Here is a 25,866-nt window from a genome sequence, read left to right as displayed (position 1 = left end):
GATTGCCTTACCTACGAGGGTTGATCGACCAGTACCATAATTTTGCCATACGAAAACAGCTTGCACGAACGAGATGCCGCTGTTCGGCGGTGGGCTTTGGGTTGGGCTGTCGGAAACAGTATCAGGATGATTTGCTAGCAACTTTGCTCGAAACTCCCTCTTCTTATGAACTAATGTCTATATCCCAGCGAGCGAGGAGTTATTCTGCTTTTGTTTCCTTTGTTTAATCTTAAATCCTTGCCTGTACAATGTTGGCATTTGCCTTTACCAAGTAATAATCTACATGCATACTACAACGGAGTACAATGCAACCGTGAAAACTCTCCGACATGTTCTGCATACATTTTTGGCGCTTACTGCGTTGAAGTCGAGGCAAGATGTTGTTGCTCTTTGTAATTAACCTGACTTGGCGGTAGCAGCCAACTCGAACTTCAGTGATCATGAGTGCAATATAGCTAGAGCCTCTATTTGTCTCCTGATGCAAGTCTTGCAATCATGAATTGAAGTAGCGACATGTCAACGTATTTCAAGACCACGTAGCTCGCCTCGACACAAAGGGAGATCTTCACAAGTCAATTCACAGCAGCAAGAGAGCCGCATTCACTTAACAAGAACTAGTCTATGATCTAGCGTGAAGGGGAGTGAGAGCTCATTGTAAACCCGTTTTCTCTAGATCGCGGGCAGCCTCTCTCTCCCACGTCGATAAAATGGTACGCCCCTCATCGACTTTACTACACCATCGATTACCCACTACCATTAAATATCAACTCAACACGATCTATCAGCGCTCGAGATCCAGCCTCAGGATCAACACCCTGATGCAATTCAATCCCACGAACATCGTTCCACCCACCATGTCTGAGGATAGCCCCCGAACCAGTAAGATGGGCCAAGTCTTCACGGGCATCCATCGTCGGCTTTCCAGCTTCGGAAACTCCACAAGACCGGCCAAGGCCGCCACCGAGACGTTGTCGGCGATCGCGGACGAAGCCTTTTCTTCCCATTCGTCGTCACAATTCAGCTCGGTCAAGAGCGCTCCCCAACGTCGAAACGATCAGCGTGACACTCGGCTCCTTTCCCTGAACAAGCTTATGAGCGGTACCATGATAGCCGAGAAGAACAAGCTCTGGTTCGAGAAGCTCAACGTCGCCGTCAGAACTCTGATGAACTCATCAGACTATGACCCTTCACACGATTACGAGCATATCCAACGAGTCGTTCTCAACGCGCACCGCATCTGGAGCGCGGAGAAGCATCGCGAAGAGTTCCGCAACATCGACCCTCTAGTCATCTACGTCGCGGCTCTGGTACACGATGTCGCGGATGACAAGTACCTGACCGATGAATTGACGGTCGAGCTACAGAGGGAGGTGACAGACCAGGACAAACAGGTGCGGCAGAGAGACGCCATCGAAGCATTCATCAAAAAAGCTGCCCCAGAATGCCCACCCTACATTTGGGGCCCTGCGACACACATTGCGTCTCTGGTCTCTTTCACGCGTGAACTGCGCAAACCCGAACTCATTGCTCAACAGTGCATCGCGTACCCTGCTCTCCAGATTGTCCAAGATGCCGATCGTCTTGATGGCCTAGGTGCGTTGGGTATTGTACGTGGTGCAGTGTACGGGGGCGCAAATCAGCCGCGTGGTACTGGTACGGTCCGACGGGTCTGCCAGATAGTTGACGAGCGTCATTCTCAGTATGTAGAGATGATGAAGACCCGTACGGGTAAGAAGGAAGCGAGCAAGCGCTGGGACGCGATGGAGGAAATACGCGATCAGATTGTGCAGCAGGCAGACTGCAGGAGCGTGCTGGAAGAGAACTGAGCCTGGGAAAAAGAGGGCGGATGGGAAGATACGCGCATAGAATATGAGTAGATGCTTTCCGTTTCAGCGAAAGTTGTCTTTGGTATCGTCGCGTTCTTCCTAGTGTAATGTAGCAAAACAAGTGAATTATACTTTTAAAAATACGAATTACGTTCGTTCATAGGAGTAATGGCCGGTAAAAGCATTTACAACTTAGACGATTAACGAAAATAATGATGCAGAACGAGAAGCTTTACTGTCAGTCTTGTGCATGGAGGGTGTACCTCGCTTCGAGGGGCACTGCTTTCAGCTATTGCATCGATCGACGACCACTACCTGTCTGAAGCTTTATCCACGCCGAGAAACCGAGCTTGTCTGTTTGCCACACAATTATGAGGATGTTTGTGGATAATTGCGAAGACTATGCGAGAGTGAAAGCGCATCGTTGGTGATGGTCCGCGATCCGGCGTTCACGCTAGTCACCCAAAGTAGACTAGCGCCTCGCTTGAAGCACACCTGCCGTCTCTAATTCTCAGCTCACAAGCAGCACCTCGAACTTTCAGACTCCGACCAGCTCGACATCACGCCGCCAAAATGTCCGCCAACTCGCTGAACAAGATCGCGCCCAACAGCCCCTCGAGGCAGAACCCCTCTGAGATCGAGACCAGCATCGCCAGCGCAAGTTCACCGGTCAATTGCACACTGGCGACCACGGCTAACATTTGTCATAGGCGTTGACTGACCTCGAGAACAACGTCCCCGACCTGAAGGCTTCTCTGCGCCCTCTCCAGTTCGTCTCTGCTCGCGAGGTATGAAAACCCGAACACCACGATGCGCTCTCGAGCGTCGCCTACACACACACACCTACACCCATACCCTATAACTGAAGAGGCGGTGGGCACTGGGCAGCAACATCATGCTGACACCAGGATTCTTAGATCGAGGTTGGCCACGGACGCAAGGCTATTGTCATCTTCGTCCCTGTCCCCCTTCTGTCCGGATGGCACAAGGCCCAGCAGCGGTATGTTGTGCTCTCGAATCGATGCAATTCGCGTACTAACGGTCCTCAGTCTCACCCGTGAGCTCGAGAAGAAGTTCTCCGACCGCCACGTCCTGATCGTTGCTTCCCGCCGCATCCTTCCCCGCCCCAAGCGCTCCAACCGCTCGCGCACCACCCAGACCCAGAAGCGTCCCCAATCCCGGACTCTCACCGCTGTACACGACGCCATCCTGACCGACCTCGTCTACCCCGTCGAGATTGTCGGCAAGCGTCTCCGTACCCGCGAGGACGGCAGCAAGATCCTCAAGGTTGTCCTTGACGAGAAGGAGCGCGGCGGTGTTGACTACAGGCTCGACACCTACAGCGAGGTGTACAAGCGCCTTACTGGCAAGGGCGTCAACTTCGAGTTCCCCCAGAGCCAGCAGACCGACTACTAGATATAGGCGGTTCGTTGGGTTTGGTCGATCTCGTTAAATCTTCATGGGTCAGGAGTACGGCAGGGCTTCGGTTATGCGTCATGTACCGGCATCAAAAAGGAATGAGAATGAGATGACATGAGCCTGTATTAGGCACCCCTTCAAGATACCATTTGCAATTGATTTCTATTACTGTTCGTGATGGCCTTCTTTGCCCTGACCATGGTACTATCTACTGCCTGTCCAGCTCAGGGTAATGCCTGAACACACCCATGCTGAATGGCTTCCGTCTCTCGCTCCCGAGGTACTCCTTGATCCCCTTGGCCTCCTTGACACTATCATAGAAGGCCCCGAACAAGGTCGGGTAGTCCTTCTTCCTCGCTGCTATTTCCTTTGGGAATGCAAACTCCAGTCCACTCAGCACATGCCAGACGGTAGTATCAGCATAGCTTAGACTATCCCCAACAAGAAACTTGCCCTGTCCCTGCGCCTCGTTGCCCTTGAGCACGCGCTCGAAGAAGCCCAGAAACTTGGGAATGCGGTTCTCGCGGAAGTCTGTCGCCTTCTTCACCGACTCGTCCTTCTGATCCTCGTAGTATTTCGCAACCGCGATGGGGTGGTGCGTGTCGTGGGCTTCGTTGTTGAGGTCCAGCGCCGTTAGCGTGTGCGAGAGGATCCACGCCTTCTCTGCCTCGTCTGCGCCGCCGAGGCCGAGCTTATCACCGAGGTAGGCGAGGATGGAGGGTGTCTGGTAGATCAACAGCGCCGCGCCGTTCTTGCCCTCGCCCGGGATGCGCAGGGCGGGTGGGGCGAAGGTGGGTGGGTTGCCGTCGGAGCCTGTGGACGATTGGTCCGTGAGGGAGCTGATGACTTTCATGCCTGAAGGGGTTGTTAGCTATACAGGTATATGATGCGATTGAAGCGCAAGGTGCGTACCATCTTCCGACTCATTGGCGACGTCCTTGTAGGAGACGCCCGCTGCTTCGAACGCCAGGCGGATGAACTCTCCACGTCCTGGGATACCGGGCCAGTACAGCAACTCATATGGAGGCTGGGTGCGCGCTTTCTTGGTCGCAGACATGGTGGTAATGTAGTATCGAAGCGCAGTTGGACTTTGAGTGTGGTGTTTGGAGAGCTGTAGGAAGCTATGGGGGCTAAGGAGAGGTCGAAAGGTGGTGCGAAGCATGCGGTTGCAATGGCTGCCTTGTCAGTCCACTATAACTAGGGGAACAGAGCACCATGTCAGGTTGACGTGCCATTGCCGCTCGGCGTGCTCTATGCAGCGTGTTTGGCGTCATTGTGGGGTTGTGGTTGGACTGCGAGATCGTAGATGCTGACATCAGATGCGGAATTGCGCCGAGACCGAGCAATGCGAGGACATCAGATGCAAGTCAACCTGCCAGCTGGCTTGAAGTTGTCGTGGTCACTTCACAGCAATGCCGAGTTTAGTCACTGAGATAGGATCAATTAGCTGGCCTGTTCGTCGCTGCTGATGTCTCGCTACCTAGGTGCAGGCTCTCGGAACAGGTTCCGAAAATTGGGGGAGCTCAGCCTTCGTTCAGCAGCGGCTGAGCAGGAGGGAGGCACAAGCGAACATGTACCAGGCGATCTACATACTGAACTTGTGGGTCAATTGAAATACAGTTTCGGCTCATGGACCGTACTCATTTGTTGTGCGATACCGATTGTTGGAAACGGTCATATTGCCTATCTCGCTGCTGTATTCGCTGACAGAATGCTACCTGATAATTAATGAGGGCACCAGTAATGGTTCTACGAGCTCCATAACAATCTCCCATTATCATGCCATCGGGCTGTGTGCTGTCAATAATGTTTCGTGTTACAGAAGGGGGCAGAAGGCGATACGCTCGCCTGTACCCCCAATGGCCCACCGCAGCAGCTCTCATGCACGAAGAGAGCTGCGCCATGTTGCGAGGAACGAAACGTTTGCTACAAATCTACCAACACCACAGATACAAATCTTGAGGAGATTCTAGGCGCGCCACGTCTCTGCTTATCCAAATCTGTGTCTCGGTTTCAGTCCCGTTAGATCGCAACTTCCAGGAGGAATAGCCTGGAGACGTGATCGGCCGCCCTACACCGTTCAGGTCTAGACTTCCCGCCCGGACCCTCTTCCACGCCCGCTAAGTTCATCACCCAGGAGTGCTGCCTTCAGCTCATCCTACCCGCACCGAACCACGGTTGGACAATCTGTTGTTCGCCATAACAATTTCGCCACTATGTCGAGCTACAATGAATACGATCGACTCATTCATCAGATGCAATCATTTCGCGCGTCTGATGAGGCCAGAGAGCAGTTTGTTACAGTACGTGTCGCTGAGTCGCGTGTGCGGCCGCGCGACAAACACTAATCAATCAATAGGAAATTCTAGCAAAGTATCGCGAATTGTCCGAAGAGCACGCCAACTTGAAGAATGACTATTTGAGTGAAAGAGATATCAGGAGGAATTATCAGAGGACTGTGGATGAGAAGCAGGCTTTGGTGGGAGATTACACACGTCAGCTGGTGCGTTACCCGCTGTTATGTCAGCCTTGCCAATTCGCGTGCTGACTTTGGCTACAGGAAGCAAGTTCATTTGTGTTGGCACTAATTGATGGGGATGGAGCTATCGTAAGTCTTTGCGAGTCCCTGAAGTTCATTATTGTCCTGTGGCGACTTTATATCGATCCCGGCCCACATATGGTTGGCAACATGTACAAGATATGGCGACACGGGCATACAGCCGAAAGAAGTGATTGCTGATTTTGAACATGCAGTTTCAAGATGCTTTACTCCAAGCCGCTGGTGCTGATGGAGGTTCAGAAGCTGCTTCCCTCCTGTATCATGCAATTCGCGACCATGTTGCTTCGTTGTACAACAGTTCAGGCAGCTGGCCCATTATGGTCCAGGTCTATCTAAGTCTCGATAAGCTTGCACAGAAGTTGGCGTCGGTTGGCCTTCTTCGGTCGCCTCAGGATCTACGAGCTTTTGCGCAGCGCTTCAGCGTCAATCAGCCCTTATTTAGTATAATCGACGTCGGTCACGGAAAAGAAAGAGCCGATCACAAGATTAAGGGTATTGCGTCTCTTCTAATCAAACTGACTGATGCTAATAATGACCTGCAGAAATGCTTCGTACCTTTAGCGACAATCCCACCTGCCGTCATATCGTCTTCGGTGGTTGCCACGACGCAGGATACCTACTAAACCTCGAACACTTCAAACACGATGCCGCCAAATCCAGTCGCATCACACTTCTGGAGACCACACCTGCCTACCGCGGCTTCGCGGATTTAGCCAACTTCAAGCGTGCTCGTTTCGACGACGTCTTCAAGAGCGAGCCCCTCCCTGACTACCAGCCTCCAGTGAATGGCTTCGGTCAATTTTCTGTACAGTCGCCAGTACAGGCAGCAGTACAACCACTCCCACGTTCAGTCACGAACAACACCAACACATCATCACCTACGTTCACTCCGAGAGCTTCCGTTGCGTCTCCCTCCCCCAGTGTAACCCCGGTCTCAGCTGCTGCGCCTGGCGAGTCGAATGGCGACTCTTCCTGGGGTAAGAAACGCACCCAGTATCGATTTCGTCAGAAGCATTGCTAATAAGAGACCAGCCACCGTTGGCAAAGCCGGTGCTCCTGAAAATGGCAGCATTTCGATCGCACCTACTACGGCCGCTACTAAGAAAAACACTAAGAAGAAATACGCTTATTACAACAAAGCTGGTCAGAGATTGGATGAGCCACTGCCTCCGAAAGATCCTGCTGCCGCAGCTTCGCTCGAAGCACGCATGAAGAAAGTTGGCAAGAAGATGTGTAATCATTGGTAAGCTGCCACTTTGGAGTGCTGAGACTACGACGAGCAACTTCCAGTGCTTCACTGTTGGTACTGAGACCCGACTAATATACCGTGCAGGCATCTTGGCGGCTACTGCGAGAATGGCAAATTCTGCAATTTCCAACACGAGCCGAAGCTTACACCCGCTGAGCTGAATGCCTTGCGCTACAAGACGCGTAGCTTGGCCTGCAAGAACAAAGGCTGCGAGAACATTGACTGCTGTAAGTACACATGTGGAAGAGGCCCTCACGCGACGATGACTCTCAACCTCGTTGTATCATGGATCTGCGGTAATGCTAACATTACGGCTTCAGATCTGGGTCATCAATGTGCTCTTGAGCGCGACCATGGATATTGTTCATTCCCCGAGAACTGTAAGTACCGTCGACGTTGAAATATACTGGAGTTTTGCTGATTTCTTGTTTCTCCACAGGCCACCTTCGTGCTACGCATGGCATGGATAAGGTCAAATACGTCAGGTACGACAAGGACGACAATGCAGATTACGCTCCCTAGTTGAGTGAGATGAACGAGGATCGTGGCCCAAGGTGTCAGATCAGTCGAAAGTCATGTCGACCACGGAAGTCTCGCGGCGGCCATGTTGTCTAGATAGTACAAAATTGCTAATCATTTTCTCTTGTCTTCGTCAAGCTACTTCCCATTTACTCACTGTTCTACGTGAATCATCTCTTGCAAAGAGAGTCAAGTCGTCCTGTGGTATATCTACTACCAACCTAATGAAGGCTCGCGAGAGCGACCTACGAAGCGATCTCGGCCGAACATAGGCGACTAGAAGATTAGACCCTTGGTTTTCCCCACACTCCACACGAAGACCACGCGAAAGCCAGAAACTGACGAGGCGGATAATATGACGGGACAAGCAATGCTGGTGAATATTGTCCTGCGGCCTTATTCAAGCCGCGGCAGCTGAATTCGGCAGTACGGTAGGGGACTCTTCTAACGTAATCCCTCCACAAAGACACGGGATAGGACCGACTTCTTAGTGAAAATAGTTCATTACGCATGCATTTAAAGATTCTGTATTCACTGATCTTGTCACCCTCAAAACGCTTCTCCCAACATGCCGTTCTTGTACTCCGACACGCAACCAAAGATCCTCATTGCAGGGGCCGGTATCGGCGGACTGACCACCGCGCTAGCACTCCATGCCGCGGGCTTCAGCGACGTTCAGATCTTCGAGACAGCATCAACGCTCACCACACTCGGCGTCGGCATCAACGTTCAACCTTCTGCAGTTCTGATTCTGCGGAATCTGGGTCTGCTCGAGGCCCTGGAAAAGACTGGCATCAAAACGGCAGAGCTGAACTTCTACAATCGTCATGGAGATCCTATTCTGAGCGAGCCAAGAGGAATGAATGCAGGTTACGAAGTGCCTCAATTCTCAATTCATCGTGGAGAGTTCCAGATGTTGCTTCTGAGCGCTGTGAAAGAACGCCTTGGCAACGATGCTCTACATCTGAACCATGCGCTGGCGTCGTTTGATCAAAATGACGAAAGCATCACAGCGCGCTTCGCGCATCGAAGGGATGGTGCCCCAGTAGACGAGTCAAGCGTAACAGGCGATATCTTGATCGCTGCCGATGGCATCAATTCCGCAGCAAGAAGGCTTCTTTACCCCGGCGAAGGCCCACCACGCTTTTCAGGACGCATGCTCTGGCGCGGGTGCATCGAGCGCGACCAGTACCTCACAGGCGCGAGCATGGTGTGGGCAGGTCACGCCGATCAAAAGTTCATCGCATACCCCATCAGCGCACGAGCAGCCGCCAAAGGCAAAAGTTTAGTCAACTGGATTGCAGAGCTACGCACACGCGACAAGGACGACACAGACCTCACACCGCCCAAAACCGACTGGACCAAAGCCGTCAAGAAAGACATTTTCGCAGGGCCCTTCGAGACATGGAGATGTGGCGGCCTTGAAATGAAGGATCTGATCGACAACACAGAGAAAGTCTTCGAATTCCCCATGTCAGATCGCGACCCTGTAGAAGCCTGGTCCTTCGGCCGTCTTACTCTCATGGGCGACGCAGCACACGCCATGTACCCCATCGGTTCAAACGGCGCATCCCAAGCCATCATCGACGCGGAAACGCTCGCTAAACATCTCTCCAGCAACACTTCTGACATTGCAGCCGCGCTGAAGGCATACGAGCAGGAGAGGTTACCGCCCACCGCTAAGATTGTCATGGCGAATCGTGCGAACGGGCCGGATCATGTTTTGCAGCTGGCTGAGGAGAGGGCGCCCGATGGGTTTAAGAATGTGTATGATGTTATTCCTAAGGATGAGCTGGAGGAGATTGGTAGGGTGTATAAGAAGGTTGCAGGATTTGAGATGGAGAGTGTTAATGTGAAGGCGAGGGAGACCGAGGGGGTGCACAGGGAGAAGGGGCTGAAGAGTCCTGCGGATTGGATACAGTGATAGATTTATCAAACGTGTAGCCATAGTATGGCCTGTTGAAGACGTGTATTCTGTATATCTTTGACAAGTGTCAACCCGAGTTCCTTCAATACTTGCACCCCAACTTGTCCAGGCACGTGCTGGGCAGCGATGACGTTCACGCTAGTCTAGTGCGAAGAGCAGCTTCCAACCTTGGAACCGAAAGGAGATGGAACGCTACCCCTACCAACCTCCTCACTTTGGTATCATTAACATTCGTTCATCATTACTTCGTTATTGCTTGCTAAAAACATCTAGTAAACTATCTATGAGCCCTAATGCCGGTGGCAGCGCCATCGCGGCTGTACCAAGGCCCCAAATCTCTTGTTCAGGGCGGTGCACCCCTTCAGCGGTGCCGTCCAAGAGCCAACCCTACCATGATCATGCGCATCACTTTCTCGGCGCCGTCTTCGACCAATACCTCAGTCTGGACGATTGCCTGTTCCAGGGTTACTGGCCCCCTGAGGATGCTCGTGAAGGCTTTGATGCCTGCACCATAACAGCCGTCTGCTCCTTCCCCGATGGTACCAGCTAGTGCAACCACCTGCGCCCCGTTCCGCTTTGCGCGACGAGCAATCTCTGTCGTCATCTGTCTTCGTCAGCGTTCTGATGGAGAAGCAACGATAAAGGATACCTACCTTTCCGTTTGGTGACTGGAAATCCAAAGCGCCCTCCGCCGTAATCACGAAATCCCACTGATTCTCGAAAACCCGGTCGAATTCAAAGTACTCGTTGATGGCTTCGGCGCGGGCACGCAATGTAGCGCCGAGCAACATCAAACCTGCTCCGAGACCTCCACTGGCACCGCTACCCGGGGTCTGAGAGATGTCCTCTCCAAGCGTCGACTGAGCAACCTGCGCCAGCCTTTCAAGCGATGTCGCGAGCATCTCGACCTGAGCAGGCGTAGCTCCCTTCTGCGGCCCATACACTCGCGCGACTCCTTTGGAACCACAGAGCACATTCTTGATGTTGCATACGGCCTCTATCTGGACCTTCTCGACTAAATCAACGTTAAAACTGGGTTCGAAGTGAGACGTGGGTGGCTTACCAGCATTCTTTTGTAGTCGAGGATGCGCATCAGCCCAGCAAATGCTGGCTAGGCGTGCTAACGATCGACCACCGCCGGCCTTGGGTAACTCCTCGCCATCTTCATCAAGTAACCGGACACCGAGCGCCTGGAGCATTCCAGCTCCTCCGTCTGAGGTTCCCGAATCTCCACAGCCAATGATGATCTTTGTGGACCCTGCATCAAGCGCTCTCTTGATAAGCTGTCCCACCCCATAAGTAGTGGTGATCGTTGGGTCGCGTTCATCTTTCGGGACCAAGCGGAGGCCTGCCGCTGCCGCCATGTCCAAAACAGCCGTCTTCTTGTCCTTGCCAATAAAACCAAGGTGCGATTCGACCGCCGATCCAGTAGGGCCGGTGACTGGCACGTCGACGATAGATCCGCCATGGGCCGCTACCAAGGCACGAGCAAACCCTTCTCCACCGTCATGCAGAGGAAGTTTGCGCAGGATAACGGAACTGCGATCGAGCACCTTCCGGATGCCTTCCTCAATCGCATCAGCTACGTGTTCTGGGCCCAGACTCTCTTTAAACCCTGACGGTGCCACGAGGATCCTCAGTGGATGTCCGCCCAGAATGTCTGACGTTGGAGTGGGTAGCACCGCCGATGCCGAGTGCGTGAGGTCGTCTGCTTGCTGTTGCGGCAAGTCGAATGTCTTCAACGAAAGGAGTCGCGTGATCTGCGGTGCGAGTGCTGTCGTTGCGGCTGGAGCAGTGTGGGCACATGGCTCCTTGCTCACTGACACACTGGCAAGCATGTTTGATTCGAAGAGAGTAAAGCTGAGTAGATGATCACGAATAATGCTAATGAGACAGGATGTTGATCGAATGATGTCGAAATCGAAAAGCGAACGTGAGAACGTGGTAATGTAGAGCGAGCGTGCGTCAATCAATATGCCTGATTGGATACCGTCATCATATGGACCTACGACGTCCTTATATCTTGGTCCCAGACTCTGCTCGTCTGGAGTTGCACGCTCTCGCGATAGACCTATGCGACATAGCCCGTAGAGCTATTTCCGGTGCATCACTTGGAAACGCCACCTGAGGTGTTACTTCCAGCCTCAAAACCACGGCATCAACGTCATTGAAGCTGCAAGTACACACACATTCATGAAACATGAATGCCGCACTTCCTAGCTCATGGTATCGTGGCATAGCCGGAAATGACGACTACTATAACACAGCCCTGCTAGCATTCGTACTACCAAGTGTATAGCTCTAAGTCATGGTTGGCTTTTCTTGATATCTTGATTAGTATTAATCCCGCATACCCAAAGTTCTTGACTGACCCACTTTGTTCTTGAGGTCTCGATTTCGGCCAATCGCGGCGATTGCACAAGGCTTCACCAAGCGGTCTAGCGAATAACCAAGCTGTACCTGCTTGGCAAGAAGAACCGAGCACAGCCAGGTAGCTGACGTCTACAAAGAAGGCTGCTGTCGTTGATCAGTCTCCACCGGGAAAAAGCTTACGATCTCGTGGCAGTAGCCGCAACCTCGTCATTGGCTATAGGGGACCTGAGATGTGGTGGCTACCGTGCGCCCACGCGACAGTTTTCTATTCTTGATTAGACCCTCGACAAGGGTCTCACCGTAGCCTTATCAACCTGAAGCTGGGCATCTCGAAGCCATCTTTCTTGGACCATGGCATTCACGCTACACCGGTGATACTGTACTTTGAGGTCATTTGGCAGTATAGTGCTTTTGGTACGGTGAACAGCCTCCTCTTGGTGAGCGCCTCTTTGACACTGCCTCAATTGGTGAGATTTGGCAAGAAGGTCTCGATACTATATGCAGGCGATCTGCCCCTGTAACAAAAAAAGGTACCACTCATCATCACAGTCGCTATCATCACTCTTTGGATTTATCATTCGTTCAAACTCAACGCTCGTTACTTACCATGAACTTCAAAGATAGGTTACTTGGTCGATCTTCCCGAGACGACGGGAGCGCACGCGACTCCTTGGCACTGCCGAGATTTTCGTTCGAAGGGGACGGTCGTTGGCTACTTAGCACGCAGCGTCTGTTCCTGCAGTGGGAGCAAGAAGAGTCAGGGTACGAGGCTGGCCGCGAGAACATGGAGGAGGGCCTTCGTAACGGCGAAGAAATCATTGTAGGTCTCTTGGGTGTCTCATGGCACTGCCACTGACGTGACGTGTAGATCACCTGGGACGGCCCGAACGACCCTAGCAACCCTCTCAACTGGAACAGCAAACGCAAATGGGTAGCTACCATACTTGTGTCGCTGTTCACGTTCATATCGCCATTCTCGTCGACTATGGTAACACCTGTGTTGCCGGACATTGGGGATGACTTTGATATATCGGAAGGCTTTATGCACCAACTGGTCATGACCATATTCCTTCTTGGCTACGCTCAAGGGCCATTTGTACTTGCGCCACTAAGCGAGATCTTCGGGCGCGTTACGGTCTTACAGTATGCCAATCTAGTGTACCTGCTTTTCAACACTTGCTGCGGGTTTGCGCAGACCAAGGAGCAGATGCTTGCTTTTCGGTTTCTTAGCGGTTTAGGCGGAGCTGCACCCCAAGCTGTACGTCGAACCGTTGCACATTCATTGCAAGTCTCACATCATTGATATACATGACTGACGGAAGATAGTTGTGTAACGGCGTCCTTGCTGACACCTGGTCAAAAGAAGAACGTGGAAAAGGCCAGGCCATATACGGCATCCTGACATGGCTGGCACCCTGCGTGGCACCAATCGTCGGCGCATATATATCCACAGGCGCGAATTGGCGCTGGATCTTCTTCGCTACATCCATCTTCACCGTCCTCGTTCAGCTCACTGCACTCTTCTTCCTACGTGAGACGTTTGCACCCGCCATCCTCGGCAAAAAAGCAAAAGCTGTCAGGAAAGCCATGAAGGGTATCCGGAACGATGTGGTTGTGCGGACTGAGTTTGAAACAGGAGATCGCATGAGCAAGATACTGAGGAAGAGGTTAATCCTGCCGTTCATCATGATGTTCACCCATCCCGCGACCCAGGCACCCTCGATCTATCGCGCCTTTCTGTACGGTGTCATGTACTTGATGCTTTCGACGTTCCCGATGGTGTTTGAGGAGGTGTATGATATGGATACGGGGCCTGCGTCGCTCAATTACTTGTCGCTTTGCGTGGGCTTCATGATCGGCTTGCAGATCTCGCATCCGCTTATCGATCGGGTACGTCTATTACGCTCACCTTCCTGATCTTGATGTACAGCGCTGACTTAAGACTAGCTGTATGAACGGATGAAGGCTTACTACAAGCTCACAGAAGGGGTTCCGGAGTTCCGTGTTCCGCCTATGATCATAGCAGGCATCCTCTGCCCCATTGGTCTTTTTATCTATGGTTGGAGGTCAGTCTACTCCACACCTCTCACTATCATTATACTAATCGTACACAGCGCACACAACGCCGTTCACTTCATCGTCCCCAATATCGGTGCCGTCATTATAGCAATCGGCCTTATAATCGGGTTTCAATGCTCTCAAGCCTACACAACCGACGCGTACGAAGCCAATTACGCCGCCTCTGCAGCGAGCGTAGGAGCGTTCATGAGAACTATGTGCGGCTTCAGCTTTCCGCTTTTCGCGCCCAAGATGTACGAGACATTGGGGTTGGGATGGGGAAACAGCTTGTTAGCATTCTTGACTTTGGCAGTGGGGTTAGTAGGGCCTGTGGGACTATGGTTCTATGGGGCTCAGCTAAGGAAGATGAGCTGGAGGGGCTTGGGATAGATCACGGTATGCATGTAGAAGAAAGTTATGTTTTGAGGAATGTATTTGTTGCAACCAAAGTATGACCACGTGAGGAGGTATCCGCAGCACCGGAACACCAAGACACCTACCCCACGAACAACCCAGGAGGTCCTTAGACAGCGCCCGAACATGAAGCCCAGACTCAAAGCAGAATCCAACAGGCCACAACACCCCCTCTAGTCACTCCAGAAGGCCAATCGTACTGAATCCGTCCTATACCTCGCCATCAATGACGACACCCAGATTAGCGGTGCCGCACTGACTGGTATAGTCTCCAACTCTTTCTTCAAGGTCAATATTCTTGCTCCCTCCCGCGGGCCAAGAACCTATGACCACCTCACTCGTCATCAGAGGCATAAGCCTCAGCTATTTCCATCTCGGCCTCCACCGACTCCGCGTTGTGGTACCAGGTCAACCTCTCAACGTCGCCGCGCAATTTTGTGTTCTCAGCCTGAAGATCTTCGTTATCGTCAAGAACCTTCTTCATCTGGTCCTTGACCTCTGTAGTACTGCCCATGAAGAGACCATCTTTGACCTCCTCATATGTGAGCACCCCATCCTTGAAAGCCTTGTTTTTCGAAAGTAGGTTCCACCTTACTCGGAAGTTGTGGCACAGCTTCTGCGATTGTTCCTTCTCCTTTTTGGCGGTTCTCAGCTCCTTTGCAGATGCTAGCATCTCGTTGTCTCTCTTGACCAGGATCTTCTTCCACTCTTCTTTTACATCCTCTCTCAGCCCCTTGTTCTCTTCCTCGTATTGCTCAATTCGATATTTCAACGCCTTGATTTCCGAACTTGCTTGCGAGTTCTTCAAGTCATCAAACTCCTGCTGGCGCTCACGTTTGTGCTCCGCGATCTTCGCGGCGATGACCTTGCCTCGCGAATCGATGGCTTCCTTGAGTTCATCTTTCGCCTTCTGCTCATCCCGTTCTAGATCATCAATCTTGATCTTGAGCTCGACGACTTTGAGGGTGTATCTCTCTTTCTCGGCCTGGACTTCCTTCTTCAATGAGTCGTTGTCATTCTTTAATGAGTCGTTGTCCTTCTTCAGCGCTCCAATCTGCGTTGAAGACGCTGCATCGATGATTGCGGGCTGACCGTGACTCAGAGCCTGGATGCGTGTATCGAGGTTTTGGCATTTGGTCTCCTTAGCCGCGACGTCGTTTTCGAGAGAGACGATGCGCTGTTGCAGAACTGTGATGGTTTGACTGTTGTGCGTCGCGCCCGATTCAAGCTGCTGTATCTTCTGATCACGGCGGTCGATCTCTTGGATGCCTTCTTGATGATATCGGTTGATTAGAATCGCCTGGCTGTCATTTTGGTCGTGTAATTTCTTGATAGACTGGTCTTTCTGCGTCAAGTCCGCCTGATACTGCACGATCGTTGCAGCTGGCGTCCCGTTGTTGCTTCCTACTGCCTGGAGATTTTGCAACTGACTGTACACCGCCTCGCCCTTAGACTTGGCTTCAGTAGTCGCGCTGATGGCCTCATCGCGCTCCTGGGTGATGAGCATGACTTTATTATTCAATGTCTGCACATTGACGTTCAATTTATGAACCTGGTCTCGGAGATCCCTCTCCACAGTGGAAGTAGACGGGGGGTTGATCGCGGGGTTCCTCGCCGACATGCCCAAGACCTGCTGTGAGGCAAGTTTCAGCTTCTTCTCCAGTCCCGCGGACTTTTGGTCTGCCTGAACCAGGGCGTTTCGCAGGTCTGGGTCTCCCAGACAGTTAGCCGTGTTGATGTTTGCCTTCAGTGTGGTCATTTCACTGTTGTGCTTCGCTTTCAGGGCATCGGCGTTGGTGCGATGTTCTCTGCGCAACCTGTCACGCTCCCCGTTCCAGCGCCGTTCGTCGTCTACACCCTGGGTCTTCTTCTGAGCCTGAACTAGCGAAGTCTCGTTCTTGGCTTCGTTGAGCGCCTGCTCTAGGGCAACGACCTTGGTGCGCAGAGGCCGTAGCTCAATGAGCTCAGCCTCTTTCTCTTCGTGCAGCTGGGCGGACTCCTTGACAGCCTCGCCAACGTTGTCAGTGTTGATCATTTTTCGAAGGTTTGTGATTTCTTGTTGCTTGTCTTGAAGCAACTCGTCGAAGGTCCGTACGACTCCAGAAACGTACTGACTGCGCAGTCGGGTCATGATGGTCTCTTTGAGGTCCCTGATCTCCGTTCTTTGGGCCTTGTTGTCCAGTTCCAGGTATTCTAGGCGCTGTTTGTCCGCGATTAGAGTGCTCAGTCTAGCCTCTAACCTGATATTGAGTGTCTTTTGGTCAATTTCGCCTTCGCCAGCTTCAAGGACACCGAGACCTTGAAGTATCGCATCTCGCCCGGGCAGAAGCTTAGCTGACCGCTCAGCCTTGTCGCATCTATGAAGCAGGGTCGCTCGCTCGGCCAGTGCCTTCTCTGCAATTTCCGCGCGGCTTCGCTTCATTGTCTCGTAGGCCACTTGCTTACTCTTCAGCTGTCCTGATAGTCTGATTACCCTTGGCTCACGGTACCACATGAGCGCGATTGCGGCAATAGAGATCATCAGTAAGACGAGGAGGATGGCCGAGAACGCTCTCCATGGGAACCATGTTGCTGAGGTAGACACTGTCGCGGGCATTTGTGTGGTGACTGGAGGGTACGCTTCAGCCTCAGGAGTACTCGGGCTCAGAGTGGCGTCGGGAGTGTAGAGTATCGTCGTGTATGGGGTTGCCGGATCGATGGGGTAGTGTGTCCATTTGGTGAGCCAGTGGTGGTCTACGGAGGTGGACACAGACGTGAGATGTTCAGTCACTGTGGCGAAAATGGTCTTTGGGACCGTGGCTGTTGTGGTGGTGGTGCGCGTCGCAGTTTCTGTTTGGATGATGGTCTTGTAGACCTCATCGGTCAAGGTCTTCGGCTCCGGAAAGAAGGTGGCCGTTTCGGTGACTGTGGTTGCGTTCGCGGCGCCGGCGGGGAGGAACTGCCGTTTTTCGGGTGCGGAATTAGAGTGTGTGACTGGCAGAAGATATGTTTTTATGAGGAGGGACAAGCCGAGCCAGCCGAGACCTTCGTAAGGTGCGACGTCCGACATTGCGTGATGTTTGCTTTGTCGAGCTGGAGTGTCAATTGCAAATAAAACTGGTGTTCGCTAAATTTGTGGTGTAGCGAGTGTTTTGGAGTCAGAGTTTTCGGTCGCAAGGTGGTTGTCAAGGCGATGTCGCACAAGCTGTGTGGGGGGTGTAAAGCGTTTGCAGATGACGTCCAACAAAGGTGCGATTCGTCAGTCCAGTGACAAAGCGCATTAATCTACAAAAGTGAAGGTGACTTCGAACGTAACAATGATGACACTGTGTAACGATAGATGTAGATGCTGGGGTGACGGACAATGAGGAGGCCAACGCACACCAAAGGAAAGGAAGGGCGGCCAACCGGTCGCAACGAGCGCGAAGATGTCTCAGCAGTGTCTCTCGGTGACCATCGATTATCCCAAAGCTCCCAGAACGAGGAAAAGCTTTTCGCTGTTGAGCTTGAAACATATCTTGCGCGCATGGTTAGAGCACAGTGAAAGACAAGTCTAAAGAAGTCCATGCTCGTCCCCATATTCAAGCTTGCACGTGTTTATCGTCGTCTTCTGCAACTCACGCCCACTCATCACTGCAGATAGTATGTGAGTTGTGAAATGCAAAGCCATGACATTGGAAATCGCCTGTAACGACATCACGCCAAGGGGACCGCTGCCGAGTAAGGAGCGCGCACCAGTTTGAGCTTATTCCAATTATTCCAACTCTTGCGCAGCGCTGTATTTTGATGCATCGAAGTGAAAGGCAGGATGGAAATGGCTACCTCTTGTGTGAGAATGCAGTAGAAGACGTCGCCAATAGCCAAGGGGATCTCCTTCTCAGTGTTTCCCGCTAGGCCCGCTACGGGCAAGCGCTGAAATGCCGCCGCCTGTGCCCGCCTCGCGAACGGCATGCTGAACACCACACTGAAGATGGCAGCGGTACAGCACACAGCATCCTACAGCACGATAAGCATCACGCGTAGTGGTTGTTCTACAGATGGTAGCTATTCAGCCGTGATGAAGGTGTGTTTCCCGGCTCCCACCTGAACATGGATCGGCACCTCCTCAGCCTCTACACCGCCTGAACAGCTTCCCTTCGTGCCTCAACTTCCTGGTCGCACAGCTCAATCGACTCGTACGATATTTCTTCTGCCCCAGGAGCACTGATCACAAAATCTTATCCCATTGACATGGTCATTGGGCTTGAGTATCCAGTTTGCAGCCCAGATCGCAAATGGGTTTCCTAATTTGGGCATCTTAACCCGCCCACAAAAGATGCTCCACTACGGCACACGTGCCCGCTTCGAACAAAATTCAGAAGTCTCAGCTATTACACCGGAAGCACGGGTCTCTGGGACCCTTGATCTGGGGTAGATGAGACCTTGTCGCCGTTTTACTCCACTTCGGTCTGGTATATCCACGCAGCACCCAACAGGCTGCAATGGAGGAGACTTTTGCATAGTTCCAGCTGACTGCTTATCTTAAAGGCGACTTGTCCCCATCTTTCGAAGAGCCGCCTGCCTAAAAGAACGTCGGATCCGCTGTAGTCTTCCGCATACCCGAGCATCAGGATTGTGCTAAACCGTGGGCACGCGACCGCGGCTAATTCCGTCGCCTGTATCACTACCTGTCTCTGTACTCTTTCTCTCTACTCTCCATGTTACTGCGACATACGTACTTCAACATGTCACCAACAGCATCAGCAACCGCTGCCGTACCCACATTGACGCAAAGTGGAGCACGAGTCGCTCTACAAGCCGCGGAGCAGCATGCGATCGAAGTCGGTGTTCCGATGTAAGAGTTCCCCTCCCAGACGCATTGAATGCAGCAGGATGGGACCAACCATGCTAACAACAACAGGAGCATCGCCGTAGTTGACGCGCACACACACCTTTTAGCCTTCACGCGCATGGACTCGGCGAAAATAACGTCCATCAACACCGCCATGGACATGGCCTTCACTGCCGCTGGCAATCGCATCCCGACCTCCGCATACCAAGAAACACCCTGGCCAGGCAGCGCAACCTCGGGCATTGGCAACACAATCATGGGACGCTTCACTACGCTGGGCGGTGGTGTACCTATCCTGTCAGCAGCGGGCGACATACTCGGGGCTATAGGCTGCTCGACGGGCACAAGCATGCAAGACGAGGCTGCAGCAAAGGCCGGCAGAGACGCCGTACTGGACGTCATCAAGAAAGAGAAAGAAGCCGAGGAGACGAGACTACACGAGGAGAGGCAAGCAGTGCTGACACTATGGAAAGAGAAGGAAGAAGAAGTAGGAAACTTGAGAGAGGAGCTCGAAGGCATGGATAGAGGAAGCAAGAGGATGAGGTTCGACGGCGGAAGGAGTGGAAGTGTCAGCGTTGCTGGCAGTCTGATGGGACGACGAGCGAGTACACAAGCAGGACTAGCACCAGATACCCCGCCAGAAGATGGCGAGCTGCTTCCGAGTTTTGTGGGGGAGGTGTCGGTGGGGCGTTATTGAGCGATTTATACCTCTTACGTTAGCGTTCTGAGTATCAGGTTCGTGAACTAAGCATGGCGTTCATGGTGGTAGTTTGGGCGAAAAGAGGCGTTGGTACAAGGGAGGTTTTTTGTTTGGTAATGATGAACGAACACTGTTTGGTCTACTGTATGGTCATGGTATGTGGGAAGATGTATGGCTTATGGTTGTCTGCATATGCGCAAGTCATTCCAGGAGTGATCGAGCGGGGCAGCCTTTCCACTTTTGATGAAAGGTGTGGTGGAGCTCAACATGTGCGTCGGCGTTGTCGGCAACATGTCGACCAAACGTCATAGAACCATGATCGCCCGTTTGGTTCTAGGAAGAACTTGGGGACTGTGGCGTAAGGAAGCATGATTTGCTGGTGCTCTACTCGGGATGGTGAGCATCGGCAGAGGTGCATGCCAGTATGTATCTGAATCGGAAGTCATCTGAACAGGAATATCTCTCTGGCTGACATCTTATTCACCTCCAACAAATGATCCAGTACCGTATATTCACTGCCAACCCTCTACGATGCCGGCATATTTGAGTTCGGGGAAAGATTCACGCACGGCAAACCTATACGCATAATATCGTCTTCCACGCCCGGCAAGATCTTTGTACACCGGCATTCTTCACGCCCGACAATGTCTATTCACGCCCGACAATGTCTATTCAACGGCAATTCCATTACTACCGGCAGAGGTATTCAGCACCGGCAAACGTCTTCACGCCCGGCATCTTTACCATACCGTCACTTTCTTTCCGCATCGGCACTTTCTTCTCATACCGGCACTTTGATGACCCCTCATTCAGGCCCGGCAAATTGTTCCAGCACCGGCAGGTGTAATCAATCCCGACAGAACTGATTCAACCGCGGCAAGTGCATTCAGCACCGACGACCGTACCCAGTATTAGGAAGTGCTTTTAACACCGGCAAACTCATACAGCATCGGCAAGTGCATTCAACCACGGCAGGTCGATTCAACCACGGCAGACTGATTCAACTCCGGCAGACTGATTCAACCACGGCAGGCCGATTCAACCACGGCGGGCTGATTCAACTCCGGCAAGCGCGTTCAGCTCCGGCAACTTACTTCACCCCCGGCGAATGCTGGCATCATTCTTATACCGAATTATCACGCCTTGGGCTAAGTAAAGCTAAGTAACAGCATGAGCACATATGGAGCAGACGACGATGAAAGCGGAAAGCAATACAACCGAGGATATCCTACAACCACACACCCTTACTCACCCAGTCCTTCAGCGCATCACAAGGCAACGATTGAACGAACATGAACGAGCTTCTTCTGTGCTTCACCATCTAGGCGATGTTTGCGTGCAGAACCCACAATCACCGTCGCCAAGAAGAGATAATAATCCACGGAGCGCGACGCAGACTTCGTCCCGATACAATCTGAGCATAGTGGCACGCAATGAATCTGATAGGTCGTACACGTCGCAAAGCAAGCGTCTCTCGTCGTGATCTCCTACACCAATTTGTGTGACTATAGAGCTGATCGAGCTTGCTTTCGGCAAACTGTATTTGTACGTGGGAACGACATGCACGCGCGACATGCCGGGCGGGTTCGAGCTTCTTTCTCATCCCCAAGAACCGCCCACACGCCGAGGGCAATTTCCTAGGAACTCGTGGGGACATTGCCCGTCGCGCTACGAACATATAGAGAAATAGCCTGCGTGCGTTTGCGCGATGCTGAGTTCATTTTCGGCTGGAGGAGGCGGCGGTAGTAGGATCAGTCTGGCGCATTGCTTTTGTGCTCGCTGCCGCCTGCGCAACTGCGATGTGGCTAGAGGGGCACTATAGTTCGCGAAGACACACCTAAGGTACTATTAACTAAACTACAGTTCTACTTTGTAGAAAAAGGATAGCCTGCATACTTAAATATTAAGGTTAGAACGGGCTGGAATAGACGCAGTAGTAGTAGTAGCGGTAGTAGGACCTTTGCGTAAGGAACTGTTCACATTCACTATCTTCTCGTTGGCAATGCGATGAATAAATCACCAAAAGCTACGTCGATGCGATACAATTGTCGCATTCCATATTCTTCGGGTCTTCTCAAGGTCCTCAAGTTTTGCCTGGAAACGGCAGACTCACAGCGACTTACGCAATCTCAACACCACACGGGAACGATATCGGGCTGAATACTTGTTACAGCCCGTCTTCGATTGCGCAGTCGTCGCTCGTCACCCAACTTACGTACCCCCATGCACCGCCATGGTCGGGAAGCCCTTCTCGAGGAAACAACCAACGGGCGCAGTCGAGGCACCCCGCGCAATGAACCACCGGCGCGCCTCAATTGTCAAGCAAAAGTCCAGCCACCTCTAGACCACGCGCGATCGCCATGCCAAATCACCGACTACATCGCCGAAGCCAACGGTATCAGTATCCCCACCCCGATTCACGAAATAACGATGTGCAAGTGACGACAGTTTTTGATCCCTGTACCGAGTGGGCGACCCAGTTTACCGATGGGCAGCGGGCCAGTGTTGGGCCAGGCGAAGCCAAGCTGGGGGGAAGCCGACACCCGGCCTGCGCGCGCGCAAAAGGCCCCATGTCGCAAGTCCGTCAGCGTTGTAGCATTGCAGCGTTGCTCGTGCGACGCATGGTGTTGAACATGATTGTTTCTTCGTTTTGGTTTCAATGGTTTGTAAAATGCGCGACCTGGTTTTCGGGCGACGCCAGTCTCCTGACAAACCACACTTTGAAGCGACAGGCAAACTCTATCGCCACAGCTCCTGAGCGCCAGATGCCATGGCGCGAGCCACTCGATACTTAGTTGAACGTTCTTTGTTACAAGGGGGCTGGGGGCAGCTATTGGGATTTGGGGGCACACACTGCCTTCTGTGGTTGAGTGACGAAGCGGCGCGGCAGTCTGGCAAAGCCGCCCAAGAACGCGCCACGCCCCCTTGGCAGGCACAGAACACGAAGTGTGCCTGAGCCCTGAGTGCTTACGGGGTCATCTCCGCAGCCGCCCGGGTTCGTGCTGGCTCGCGTCTGTCACCTTCTTTCTTTGGCTGCCGTGCGCTCGCTCAGCTCGTGTTCAGGTACGAGGCGTGTCAAAGAAGCGAAGATCGCTGGCGGATTATATTGTTAGTAGTCGTGTTAAGAGTGATCGTCGCAGGGTGGGAGTGATAGGCAAATGTTCGTTCAGCGTTGTCACATGGGCAAAACAGAAAGGCAAGGGCTTCGGGTCATGAATTCGTGGATCTGTAATTTGGCAACAGAGTAAAGAGGCGCTCCCCTAAAAAATGAGCAGGGAAAATAAAGAGGTTTGGTACCGTAAGATACAGAAGAAAAGAATATGTTTCCAACCAGCGCGAAAGCACGCGTCGCGAGTTTGATCTCCAAGCCGCCCTGTCATCTACAGTAGAAGAATTGTAACCCCCATACACCCTCATGACGTGTGTTGTGACTTGCTTATGCAAGGTCGCAGCACCAGATACCCTCGTGGTTAGCACAACCAATCTTGGTGTACTGGTCGGAGGTGAGGATCTCAGCGTGGCCGGTCTGACCCTCGTAGTTCCAGCCCTTGGACGCGCTGCCGCAGACATCCTCAAGACCGGGCAGGCTGGGGATCTCGCAGAGCCATCCACCGTAGAAGACGTGGTCGAAGGACTCCATGTCGGGCTTGCCGGGGGCAAGAACCTGGCCGTAAGTGCCGGGGTTAAGCTTGTGCTTCATGACACCGTTGCCCTCAACAACGACGTTCATGGCGTTGGACTCGAGCTTGGAGTCGCACTCGAGAGACTTCATGCCGAGCTTGGCACGCGCCTCCTCGACAATGCCCATGTATCCACCGCTGGAAGGAGCGGGAGCGGGAGCAGCGGGGGTGGTGGTTGGCTTGGGAGCCTCGCTGGTGGGAGCAGGGGGAGGAGGAGCGTCGTAGGTGGTGGGCTTCTGGGGAGCGGGCTGGTAGACCATGGTGGTGGTGGGCTTGGGCGCCTCGCTGGTGGGCGCAGGGGGAGGGGGAGGAGCGTAGACGGCAGTGCTGGTGGGCTTGACGGGAGCGTAGGCGGGCATGGTGTTCTTGGCCGGGGCCTCGTACGCAGCGCTGACGGAAGAGCTGGTAGGCTTGGGGATCTCGTAGCCCTCGGTGACGTAGACAGTCTTTACGACAGTCTCAACGACGACGTGGACGTTCTTGACGTGCTTGTGCTGGCTGCCGTAACCACCGTAGGAGGGAGCGGCGAGCGCAGAGCCAGCCAGAATGGCGGCGGAGAAGGCGGTCGAGTAGCGCATGTTGATTGATTTCGTGTTGGTTGATTTAGTAAAGGATAGGAGCTGGACTTGAGTTGACAGGTAAGGTTCGACGGTCGAATTGTTTTTTGGTTACAGATGCGAAGTGAGCGTGTTTGTGCCGAAGGGCGGTAGAGAACGTGGTGTCAAAGATTGACTGTGTAGAGAGTGAATGACTGGATGTCGAACCTGGAAGTCGCAGACCTGGGGTAGTAGAGGAAGGCAGAGGGGATAAACTACATTTATACAACTTGACGCTAAGCAGGAAACGGGCGTTGTGCAGCTGACATGGGCCAGGAAATTAAACGCGAGCGCCATCACATTTCCGCCCACGGCCCCGTCCTCCGCAGATTTACCTGTGCCTGGAGCTAGAGGCTCTCAAGCGCAATCCTCGTCCCAACCAAGCCCTTGGTAGACCGCTTGCATCCTTTCATTTCGTCTCTTGCTCAGTGACAGTCACCGTAGGCCAGGTTTTGGAGTCTGCAGCCCTACGTATTCGCATTGGTTGCTGTCGGATCGCATGTAATGAATGTCTCGGTAGTTATATCCCTTCCAAACCCTTTGTGCTTCACTGCGATTGTGCGCGGCAATCAATAAAGCTTTGTTTGTCTATCCGTCGTTGATTGTCGTGCACTCTGGCGCTTCGACTCGGATTTCGTTGGTACGGTCCAGATGTGACAAGCGTCAGGGGTAAACACAGACGATCATTGGGCTTGCGCAAGGGACAGCTCATCAAACGCCCACTTCGGAAAATTAAGCGGAGAGCTAAGTCGAGAGCGGCAAAACGTAAAGATATCTCGAAGTGCGCCGCTGTCCCATTGGCTGTTATAATCGTTCGGACCAGGTACGGTTTCAGATGTTTTTCTTAGCCCAGGGTACAGCTTGGTCTGACCCGGCTCTGTGAGAAACCTCTTGTGAAAGGTAGTCCGAATAGTTGCACAACTACAGTCCGCCTTAGTTTCAGCTCTTGTGCCACAGCATCTGCTGGCCCTTTCGCTCGTATCGCACATGGCGAGCGATTCACGCGTCCGTGCGACGTCCATCGCTGTCCGAGGGAAGAGTCGAGACTCTAGAAGGCCGTTCGCAGAGTGGAGCCGCCGAAGGATTTCTACTCGGACGGGAGAGGTCATCGTGAAACAGCGAATCGTGGGATATTTGGAGATCCCGTTTCTATCGCGCCGCCCAACAAGGTAGAAGTAGAGGGGAAGCCTGACTGCCGCCCGTTGTCGCAACATCCTTCCGCCGTTGCAGGCGATCGTGTGGATGTGACGATAACTGCCAGAGTCAGTGGCGCTTCATGACACTCGACTTGGCTCCACCTTCAGTGTCACCATCTGCCATCGATCTTCCGCGTGGACGGTCGCCACGTGTTAGCGCACTGGTACACCTGGGCAGCGACGAGATCTCGTCTCTTGACGTGGATCCGGTACACCGCATGGTCAGCGACCCTCCAAGGACTGTGCCCGAGCCGCCCACCAGGTAATCAGCCAGCAGCCGAGATCAAAATTCAACGTCATCTCTCGACCCAAGCACGCGACACAGCTAGGATGTCGTAAAATTAATGGTAGTGATAATGAGGGGTTGTAGCAAGGTGACCCAGCACTGTTTAATCTTCGACCCGTTGCGGCACCAGATTGTTTCTTTCAACCTCATCTCACTCAAGATGAAGCACCGAAGGCCTGCCGTGCCTCAGGCCTCGCGATTAAGTGAAACGTCGATTTTGGTCTGGACGCGCTCGCCGTTTGTCATGATGTGT

At 52.8% G+C, this 25,866-nt stretch overlaps 10 protein-coding genes across 10 annotated transcripts; 6 read left to right on the top strand and 4 right to left on the bottom strand.

The window, feature by feature from the left end:
• Positions 1 to 854: 854 nt before the first annotated feature.
• Positions 855 to 1,826, top strand: J4E87_006552 (uncharacterized protein; the record flags this gene model as incomplete). Its single annotated transcript, XM_049378157.1, has 1 exon — positions 855 to 1,826. One exon carries the CDS (start codon positions 855 to 857, stop codon positions 1,824 to 1,826), a length of 972 nt encoding a protein of 323 aa, XP_049231961.1.
• Positions 1,827 to 2,399: 573 nt separating this feature from the next.
• On the top strand, positions 2,400 to 3,242 carry CRP15 (40S ribosomal protein S7; the record flags this gene model as incomplete). The annotated part of the gene is made up of 4 exons (XM_049378156.1): positions 2,400 to 2,483; positions 2,537 to 2,614; positions 2,744 to 2,826; positions 2,876 to 3,242. The coding sequence occupies 4 exons, from the start codon at positions 2,400 to 2,402 to the stop codon at positions 3,240 to 3,242; spliced, it is 612 nt and encodes a 203-aa protein (XP_049231960.1).
• A 211-nt stretch (positions 3,243 to 3,453) lies between these two features.
• On the bottom strand, positions 3,454 to 4,302 carry J4E87_006550 (uncharacterized protein; the record flags this gene model as incomplete). The annotated part of the gene is made up of 2 exons (XM_049378155.1): positions 3,454 to 4,100; positions 4,158 to 4,302. 2 exons carry the CDS (start codon positions 4,300 to 4,302, stop codon positions 3,454 to 3,456), a joined length of 792 nt encoding a protein of 263 aa, XP_049231959.1.
• Positions 4,303 to 5,461: 1,159 nt separating this feature from the next.
• On the top strand, positions 5,462 to 7,576 carry J4E87_006549 (uncharacterized protein; the record flags this gene model as incomplete). Its single annotated transcript, XM_049378154.1, has 9 exons — positions 5,462 to 5,548; positions 5,605 to 5,748; positions 5,806 to 5,853; positions 6,000 to 6,297; positions 6,348 to 6,782; positions 6,838 to 7,048; positions 7,139 to 7,281; positions 7,375 to 7,434; positions 7,494 to 7,576. 9 exons carry the CDS (start codon positions 5,462 to 5,464, stop codon positions 7,574 to 7,576), a joined length of 1,509 nt encoding a protein of 502 aa, XP_049231958.1.
• A 565-nt stretch (positions 7,577 to 8,141) lies between these two features.
• On the top strand, positions 8,142 to 9,497 carry J4E87_006548 (uncharacterized protein; the record flags this gene model as incomplete). Its single annotated transcript, XM_049378153.1, has 1 exon — positions 8,142 to 9,497. One exon carries the CDS (start codon positions 8,142 to 8,144, stop codon positions 9,495 to 9,497), a length of 1,356 nt encoding a protein of 451 aa, XP_049231957.1.
• Positions 9,498 to 9,861: 364 nt separating this feature from the next.
• On the bottom strand, positions 9,862 to 11,338 carry J4E87_006547 (uncharacterized protein; the record flags this gene model as incomplete). Its single annotated transcript, XM_049378152.1, has 2 exons — positions 9,862 to 10,104; positions 10,154 to 11,338. The coding sequence occupies 2 exons, from the start codon at positions 11,336 to 11,338 to the stop codon at positions 9,862 to 9,864; spliced, it is 1,428 nt and encodes a 475-aa protein (XP_049231956.1).
• Positions 11,339 to 12,480: 1,142 nt separating this feature from the next.
• J4E87_006546 (uncharacterized protein) lies at positions 12,481 to 14,321 on the top strand (the record flags this gene model as incomplete). Its single annotated transcript, XM_049378151.1, has 5 exons — positions 12,481 to 12,693; positions 12,742 to 13,131; positions 13,200 to 13,763; positions 13,821 to 13,939; positions 13,988 to 14,321. 5 exons carry the CDS (start codon positions 12,481 to 12,483, stop codon positions 14,319 to 14,321), a joined length of 1,620 nt encoding a protein of 539 aa, XP_049231955.1.
• Positions 14,322 to 14,679: 358 nt separating this feature from the next.
• On the bottom strand, positions 14,680 to 17,394 carry J4E87_006545 (uncharacterized protein; the record flags this gene model as incomplete). The annotated part of the gene is made up of 1 exon (XM_049378150.1): positions 14,680 to 17,394. One exon carries the CDS (start codon positions 17,392 to 17,394, stop codon positions 14,680 to 14,682), a length of 2,715 nt encoding a protein of 904 aa, XP_049231954.1.
• A 1,654-nt stretch (positions 17,395 to 19,048) lies between these two features.
• On the top strand, positions 19,049 to 19,852 carry J4E87_006544 (uncharacterized protein; the record flags this gene model as incomplete). Its single annotated transcript, XM_049378149.1, has 2 exons — positions 19,049 to 19,158; positions 19,225 to 19,852. 2 exons carry the CDS (start codon positions 19,049 to 19,051, stop codon positions 19,850 to 19,852), a joined length of 738 nt encoding a protein of 245 aa, XP_049231953.1.
• A 3,439-nt stretch (positions 19,853 to 23,291) lies between these two features.
• Positions 23,292 to 24,113, bottom strand: J4E87_006543 (uncharacterized protein; the record flags this gene model as incomplete). The annotated part of the gene is made up of 1 exon (XM_049378148.1): positions 23,292 to 24,113. The coding sequence occupies one exon, from the start codon at positions 24,111 to 24,113 to the stop codon at positions 23,292 to 23,294; it is 822 nt and encodes a 273-aa protein (XP_049231952.1).
• Positions 24,114 to 25,866: the final 1,753 nt, after the last annotated feature.

The sequence above is a fragment of the Alternaria ethzedia genome (assembly GCF_023757985.1).
Source record: "Alternaria ethzedia strain BMP 0044 chromosome Unknown scaffold_16, whole genome shotgun sequence".
NCBI lineage: Eukaryota > Fungi > Ascomycota > Dothideomycetes > Pleosporales > Pleosporaceae > Alternaria > Alternaria ethzedia.
Note: the sequence above shows the minus strand (reverse complement) of the source record. Positions and strands in the feature narration are given on the sequence as shown.